General features: G+C 50.7%; 1 protein-coding gene and 3 non-coding genes across 5 annotated transcripts; all 4 read left to right on the top strand.

The window, feature by feature from the left end:
* Window positions 1–1064: 1064 nt before the first annotated feature.
* Window positions 1065–6343, top strand: Rabggtb (Rab geranylgeranyltransferase subunit beta). Of its 2 annotated transcripts, none has more exons than XM_051195612.1 (9): window positions 1065–1126; window positions 1870–1977; window positions 2706–2903; window positions 3194–3299; window positions 3860–3912; window positions 4001–4111; window positions 4499–4624; window positions 5466–5615; window positions 5891–6343. In XM_051195612.1, exons 1-9 carry the CDS (start codon window positions 1124–1126, stop codon window positions 6029–6031), a joined length of 996 nt encoding a protein of 331 aa, XP_051051569.1. In that variant the 5' UTR covers window positions 1065–1123; the 3' UTR covers window positions 6032–6343. The 2 variants fall into 2 exon arrangements, with proteins under 2 accessions (XP_051051569.1, XP_051051578.1); XM_051195621.1 differs by lacking the exon at window positions 1065–1126 and adding an exon at window positions 1155–1160.
* Window positions 1712–1791, top strand: LOC127230833 (small nucleolar RNA SNORD45). The gene has a single exon (XR_007835226.1). It is a non-coding gene; the product is annotated as a small nucleolar RNA SNORD45 (small nucleolar RNA).
* On the top strand, window positions 2174–2255 carry LOC127230838 (small nucleolar RNA SNORD45). Its single transcript, XR_007835227.1, has one exon. It is a non-coding gene; the product is annotated as a small nucleolar RNA SNORD45 (small nucleolar RNA).
* On the top strand, window positions 2988–3057 carry LOC127230846 (small nucleolar RNA SNORD45). Its single transcript, XR_007835228.1, has one exon. It is a non-coding gene; the product is annotated as a small nucleolar RNA SNORD45 (small nucleolar RNA).
* Window positions 6344–8144: the final 1801 nt, after the last annotated feature.

The following is an 8144-nucleotide window of genomic DNA, read 5'->3' as shown; positions in this document are numbered from 1 at the left end:
CAATCCACTGATGCCTGGTGTGCTGGACACACAACTGATGACAGTGACCCCTCCTTGCCCACTCTGTGTCTGTGCCCAATAGCTCAGCAGGCAGGGGCAGGCAGGGGTCCCTACCCATCCGTGGCTGAGTGTTGACAAGGCCAGCGTGCAAGCCCAGTGCAGACAAACACAGCTGAGAACACGGCCTCGCAGCCTTCCGACCTCTTCCACCGTGTTCACTAAGCACTAGAGGGCGCTTGTCCTGGCTAGAGTTAGAACCTTGGGCAGCCAAGAGTCTGCTTTCGCCATTGCTCGCCGAACAGGAAGGCTTCTGATTAAGCCGAGGAGTCGCCTTCGTACGTGGGTATTACATAGATATTTAGAAGGCGGTCAACAAACTTTAAAACGAGCAGTAAGTATGTCACACAAGTCGTGTTTGTCAGCTACGGCGTTTTCCAGGTTGGGTTGGCCACTTTCAAATCCCTCACGTGACATTTCGGCTTTGGAGACAGATGAATTACAAATTAGGGTTGCTGCAGCGGCGGGGTGTGGGGGGAGGGCGCTAGCTTATCCTTCGCAGGACCTTAAAAAAGGGGGAAAAAGGGTGAATACAAGAGGTTGAAACATACCAAGAGAGAAATGTAACCCTTATTTTCGTAGGTCCAGGGCTCAAACCCAAGGGCTAGCGCACTTTAAAAGCATTCATGTTCACGCCTTTTAAGCACCTTTCCATAGCAACATATGTGGCAGTTTTTGAATAACTGGGTAACAGATGTACTAGTTGTTGTTGTTATTTCCAGGGAACCTGGCCTCCAAGTGCTAGCGCGTCTGGGGATTTGAACTGCAGATGCTCCCGCCTCCACAGGCCTGCAGCAGAACTCGGTGACGCGCAGCAGGCGCGGACCCCAGGGCTCGCACGCCGCGCGCCAGCCGGGGCAGCCACGGGGTCCTTCAGGCGGAAGCGTGGCCGGCTACGTCGTGACCGCGGAGTCCTTCAGGCAGCAGTGCGACCGGCTAAATCGTGGCTGCGGGGTCCTGCGGGCCGGGCTGGGCTGGGCGTGGCCGGCGGGCGGGCGCGTGTGCGCAGGCGCGCGGGCCCTGACTTGCGGTGCTCGGGCGAGCGGCTGCCTTTCGGCGAGCGGACATGGTGAGAGGCGGGCGGGCGGGCGCGGGCGGACATGGTGAGAGGCGGGCGGGCGGGCGCACATGGTGAGAGGCGGGCGGGCGGGCGGGGCCGACTCTGCTTGCGCCCCGCGGCCTGGAGCTGCCAGCCATGCCCCTGCCTCGGGCTCCTGAGGGCGGGCTGGGACGGCCCAGCGTTTCCCGAGGCTCCTCCGCGCGAGCCTCTCTGTTGGGCCGCCCGATTGATGGCTTTCTCTGCAGCAGAGACTTGGGCGCACACGTGATTTTGAAAAATAAGAAATAATTTTTTTTTTTTGCAAAGACTTGTAACATAATGGATGCCTGATCATGGTTAAGGATGCTGTTTTCTAAGTCCCGCGCTTTAACTGGGGTGGACGAGAGCCAGCCTTGGCCCGCTCCTTCAGTCCCATCCCGGCGGATCAGTTGTGGTCATTGGCGGGGCCTGCTGCCGATTGATAGGGAGGTAGCCTGCTTTTACTTTTTACGGTGACGGTAATGTCTGAGGGCTGGAGGAAGGCGCTCTGAAACCCGGAACCTGTCTCCTGTCGGGAGGCGCAATTTCCAGGCGAGCGCGGAAACGGAAATCTAAGGTCAATGATGAGCTGGCATGTATTCTGAATCTAAAGTTGATTATTAACCACTTTAGCTCTAGAATTACTCTGAGACCTGAAAGATGCCGGTTACGCGTTTGGGTCTGGGATGGCAAGGCCTTGTAAGTGACGGTGAACTCTGCTCTCTTGCTGCCAGGGCACACCGCAGAAGGATGTTACTATCAAGGCCGATGCACCTGACACCCTGTTGCTGGAGAAACACGCCGATTATATTGCCTCCTACGGCTCGAAGAAGGATGATTATGTATGTATGATTTTTGTGTTGGAAAGTTCTGACCGCTGTAACTAGTGTCCGGCATGACAGGTGTGCCTCGTATATCAAAGGTTGATAGTTGGTGGCAGCCGAGGCTCGGCTGGTGCATAAAGAGACATTTCTGAAGTGGGTTAGGGTTTGCAGGCAGGAGGGCTCTGCTCCTTTCTGGCTGGGGTACAACCTTTAAGGTCGATGATGTGTTGGCATGTATTATCTGAATTTTGCTGATGTGTAATAACACTTTAGCTCTAGAATTACGCTGAGACCTTGGAAAGGTTATGCCTGAACTCAATAGTACCTGGGGAAATGTAAGCAGAAAAGGTTGGATATTACCACACCCCTGTGACCTCAGCACCAAGGGGCTGAGCAGGGTCCCTTGGGGGGAGGAGAAAGCCCATGCTAAATAGGGAAACCTCCAAAGAGGAGGCATCATTTCTATAAAATATTTATATTCAGCAGCCGTTTATCTGGGTCTTAGAGAGCATGAGGCATTGGTAAACACATGCTACTTAGCTATTTCCATAACTCTAGGCCCTAACACTAGGAGGATTTAAATAGGCCTAAATGTCCTCTGGGCTTCCTGTGAACTCTACACGGGCTTTTAAGCCACCCTGGGTTTGGCATTTGGGAGACTCTGGACCCTCGTTTAAAGTCGGTCCTGGTTGTGTGTGAGATGGCCTTTCCTGAGTTGAGATTGACAAACTAGAAATTTCTCCTAGGAATACTGTATGTCTGAATACTTGAGAATGAGCGGCATCTATTGGGGCCTGACAGTGATGGATCTCATGGGACAACTTCATCGAATGAACAGAGAAGAAATACTGGCTTTTATCAAGTCTTGCCAGCATGAGTGTGGGGGGATAAGCGCTAGCATTGGGCACGATCCACACCTTCTCTACACCCTCAGTGCTGTCCAGGTAGGCGCTGGTGGCTCCATCTGGGGGCTTGGAGGCTGGTAGAGTCAGTATCTATTGTGCTTTGGAGGGAGGTCCGTCCTACAAGGTCAGTGATGTCCTGGCATGTATTAGCTGAATGCTGATGTGATGCAAACTCTCATGATGCTGAGACCTTGGAGGGCAGTTTCGTCTTCGTAACTGAATTTGGTTGATTTTAGGGTTGTCAAAGGTTTATGTATGCATTTGAGAAGTCTGTAGGAAGCATGGGAAGGCGTAATTGGTGACTTAGATCGGCCATACTTGTCTTCCAGATTCTTACTCTGTATGACAGCATTGATGTCATCGATGTAGACAAAGTGGTGGCCTATGTTCAGAGTCTGCAGAAAGAAGACGGTTCGTTTGCTGGAGACATTTGGGGTAAGGCGGGTTTGTAGTCAGCTCTTCCATACTCAGAAAGTCTTTATTTTGGTAGTGATCCTAAGATTTCAAGCTGTTCATCTTTTCAGGTCCCACTAAGCAGTTGGTCTAACTGGAATAGATAGCCTGCTGGAAGTCCCAGCATGGCTTATCAGCACACCACACTAAAAGATAAGGTAGGTTCAAGTTTTATCCCCGATATTTGGTAGCTAAACACCCTGAAAAGAGGAAGTCCTTGTTTATCAAATCACTAAATACTGAGTTGGGAGATGGAAAGAAAATTCATTAGGACCAATATAGATGATTTGTTCTGGGGTGGGTCAAAATGCAGGCCTGAGACCAGCTGCTTTGTGGGATGTGAAACTATTATAATTATAAATAAGGTAGGGTGTCGGTTTGAATATAGTTTGTAGGTTCCTTCCCTTTTTGGGCCTCTAAGCTATTTTTTTCCTAGCTGATTTCCTTATGTAAGTTAGCCTGCTTTGGGGAGTTAAATGAAACTGTCCGTTGGAAATTTGTGGCACTTGCATGACCACCTTGGCCTTTTTTTTGTCTTTTAGGAGAGATTGACACCAGGTTCTCCTTTTGTGCGGTGGCGACTTTGGCTCTCTTGGTAAGCTGTGGTGGCATTGACGGGCCTAATTAATTAAGCACTGGTGAGTGCTCTGGGTAGTTGTAATAGGTTTTATTTCTTTTTGTAGGGCAAGCTTGATGCTATTAATGTGGAAAAGGCGATTGAATTTGTCTTGTCCTGTATGAACTTTGATGGTGGATTTGGGTGCAGACCGGGCTCCGAATCTCATGCTGGGCAGGTAATTTTGCTATTAAGATGTATCGATAGTGAAACATGAAAGTTGTGTTGTAATGACTGTGCCTTGTTAGGTGAGGACCTTGGTTTCTGGTGTGTGCACAGCTTCCGTCCTCTGATGCATTCCTTCCTGTCTGGGATTGCAGACATGGCTCTCCACATACGACTAACTTTAATCACACAGTGAGAACATTCTAACCTAATCCCCTGTGTCCACCTTAGCATATATTTGCTTGTTCAGAAGTATTTTGTAAGTTGTATTTTAGGCATAGAATTTCACTGAGACATTGAATCCTAATAACCTGATACAAGATGGAGTCTTAATAGTTTTTGGTAGTGTTTGCCACTCACTATTGAATTATACCTGTGTACTTTATGTCTGTAATTTTAGATCTATTGTTGCACAGGATTCCTGGCCATAACTAGTCAGTTACATCAAGTGAACTCGGACTTGCTTGGTTGGTGGCTTTGTGAACGACAGTTGCCCTCAGGCGGGCTCAACGGAAGACCTGAGAAGGTATGGTGATATTGTAATGGCCCTCCGTTACAACCTCCACTGGGTGTCCTGTGCTTGAGACGCGCTTAATTTGAGACTGAGCTTTTATGAGAGTGAATGGTCATATAAAAATTTCTTCTTGGCTCAGTGCATTTTCAGGCTTGGGGAATGTCCAGTACTCTTAGTGCATTTTCTGCCATGGTGTGCTTAAAAAATGATGCTGGTGTCGGCTCAGCGCTTAATTGAATCACATGACCTGGAAGGCACCAGCACGAGATCTTGGTAAATTTGGAGCTAGTCTGGTTTGTTTAGGGAGCCCTACTGTAGCCAGGGATCTGAATCTAGGCTGATCAGGTAACATGCATGCTAGACATAACTTTACCATAGGCACAGCAAAAAGAGAATTTTTTTTTAACTTGAAGTAAAGTGTGTTAGAGATCCCATCCCAAAGCTTCTGCAGACACTGAAATCTGAGAGAAAGATTCTTATTTTTGCAGCGCATTTTGTAGCCATGTAATGTGTTTGCTGTGGGGAAATGATATCTTAATGTGCCTATTAGTCACGGAGCTCAGTAAAATGCAGATTGTGGCTGAAGGATTCTCAGGTGTATCTACCTGGACAGCACTAGTTAAAAAACCTGTGTCTGGAAGGAAAATCCTGTCTTACAGGTTTCATAAGTAAGTCTGCACTAATCCTCAGCTGAAAACTGAGCAAGCTATGACGGTTAGATTAATGTGTTTGCCACCTAGTACTGAGGAGGAGTGTGGAAAGTGATTTCAACCTGGCCAATACTCATTCCCGGGTTTTTATGATCTGGGCAGTAATAGTGCCAACAGCCTGTGTCTGCTCCCCTCCCTTCTAGTTACCGGATGTGTGCTATTCCTGGTGGGTTCTGGCCTCCCTGAAGATAATTGGGAGGCTTCACTGGATTGACAGAGACAAACTGCGCAGCTTCATCTTAGCATGCCAAGATGAAGAGACGGGCGGCTTCGCAGACAGACCAGGAGATATGGCAAGTACAGTTCTGTGGTTTGCAGCTCGGCAGTGCTCGTTGGCTTCTCTGGTTCCGGGCCTGTGAAATTGCTTTATATGTCACAGTCCCAAGTTCGCTTTGCGAGCTTTTGTTAATGTGTAACATAAAGGCTGGAGCTTATCGAAATGACTACAATAATGCTGTTTGTGAGGTGTGGAGTCTTTCAGAAAACTTGTTAGAGCTCTGTACAAAAATGAGTAAACTTGATTCCATGGATACATTATTGACCTTTTAACTGTGTTAACATGCCCCAGGTGGATCCTTTTCATACCTTGTTTGGCATTGCTGGATTGTCACTTCTGGGAGAGGAGGAGATTAAGCCGGTCAGCCCTGTCTTTTGCATGCCTGAAGAAGTGCTTCAGAGGGTGAATGTCCAGCCGGAACTGGTGCCCTAGTCAGGCAGGGCACCGCTGCACTCAGTGTGTGCCAAGCCTAGAGGTGACTGTTAATACTGTGTATATCATGTTAAAGATAAATTATATAATTAAATGTATTGTAAAATAAGTATTATAGTACTCTAAGTACAGTTTTTGTTTCTACTTGAAGTTTGTTTCTGATGTCTCCATAACAGCAAACTGGAAAGTGCTAGATTTTATCGTTGCCTCCCTGTATCCTCTTGATCTGTAACAATTGTGATGGAAAATGATTTGTTAACTGATGCAAATGTGTAAAACTCGGGATTTAAATTAAAAGATTTATAAAATTGAGTGGCTGTGCATGTAGCTGTTTCTTTATAGCGTTCAGATAACCCTTTTGGAGATGAAAGGTTCAAAGGGATTATCTCCAAGGTGGTACTGTAAACAGCTGACTGGGAGGGTTATTGAGTGGGGCTGTGGGTGAATTTTTGAGGGACCTCCCCCTGGGGTTTCTCTATGTAGCCATCTTGAGACTAGCTCTCTAGACCAGGCTGGCCTTGAACTCACAGATAAACTTTGCCTCCCAAGTGCTGGGATTAAAGGTGTGTGGCACCACCTGGAAATCATTCTTAATAAATTCTCTTACTTGATGGGTTTAGGTGGAATTGTTTCTTGGGTCTGTTGGGCCCCTGTGTTTGAGTTAAACCTGGAGGCTCATTGGACACTTGAGATTATTGCCTTTGAATGTGATTGGTGTGGATTGGTTACAGATTAGGTGAACTATTGGTATAAATTTGGATTTAGTGCATTACATACCTGCTTCTAGGGTTCCAGGCATCCGCCTGCTTTCAAAGCTTGTAGCCTGTCAAAGGCACACACCTGATCTTCAGGTTAGTGTCCAGGTGTGTTTCACAGCTCAAAAGAAAGCCTTTAGCTGGGGCTTGGTTTCTGAGGTTTACTAGCATGGTGGCCCACAGGCATGTTGCTAGAGAGGTAGCTGAGTTCTAACATCTGGATTGCAATGAAACTTCAGTCACACAGCAGCAAGCACAGTGCCTTGCACTGCATAAGCATTCAGGTAAAAAAGCCTCAAACCGGTACACAGAGAACATTCTGTCATCTGGAAGTTGGCAGTGACTGAGTGAGTGTTCCAAAGGTTAAGTGCAAAGCTGTGTTAAAACTTTAAAAGTACAGTTCTAGAAGTCAGGATCGGTAACTGCAGACTTTACTATCCGCGTGCTCTGTGTCTGGTCGACACAGCCATGTGTACCTCCATCCTTGGGTTCTAGGCACACGGTGATGAACTAAACCTCAGGGTAAGTGTTGGGGTGTGATTGTGAGGCATGCGTGTGCAAAACCGTGGGTGCTCAGCGAGGTCCCCTCAGAGTGCTTGGGTATTAAATAACTTTCGCTGTTGTGACAACTGACATCCCAGGCTGTTGGTCACTGCTGGGCCTTGAACTGCTGGACCTGCTCTTCCGAACAGCATGAGCTTTCCCGCACCAGCCAGGCTGGGTGGCGAGGGCCGGCGCCTGCGCGCTGCGTCCTCCCGCCCTGAGCGCACTGCGCCTGCGCCTGCCGTCCCGCCTTTTCGGGCTCGGGCTCGGGCTCGCCGTCGAGCCGGGCGGGGCGGGGATGCTGCGGCCGGGCGCCTCCTCCTCCTCCTCCACCATCGCCTCCACCGCCGCCTCCTCCTCCTCCACCGCCTCCTCCTCCTCCTCCACCGCCGCCTCCTCCTCCACCGCCGCCGCCTCCGCGTCCCCGCGCCGGACCCCGCGCGCACGGCCCTCGGCCTGGGCCTCGGCGTCCCGGCCCAGCACGGAGGGCGCCGCGGCCGACAGGAGCAGCAGCAGCGGCAGCGGCAGCCCCGGGCGGCCGCCAGGCAAGGGCAAGCCCGGGGGCAGGAGCGGGGGCCGGGGGGCAGGAGCGGGGCCGGGGGGCAGGAGCGGGGCGGGGGGGGGGCAGGGAGCGGGGCCGGGGGGGGGCAGGAGCGGGGGGCGGGGGGGGCAGGAGCGGGGCTGGGGGGGGCAGGAGCGGGGCTGGGGGGGGGGCAGGAGCGGGGCCGGGGGGGGCAGGAGCGGGGCCGGGGGGGCAGGAGCGGGGGCCGGGGGGGCAGGAGCGGGCCCGGGGGGGCAGGAGAGGGGGGGGCAGG

The sequence above is a fragment of the Phodopus roborovskii genome, unplaced genomic scaffold (genome assembly GCF_943737965.1).
Source record: "Phodopus roborovskii unplaced genomic scaffold, PHOROB, whole genome shotgun sequence".
Lineage (NCBI taxonomy): Eukaryota > Metazoa > Chordata > Mammalia > Rodentia > Cricetidae > Phodopus > Phodopus roborovskii.
The sequence above is the reverse complement of the archived record's forward strand: the minus strand, read 5'-3'. Positions and strand labels throughout refer to the sequence as shown.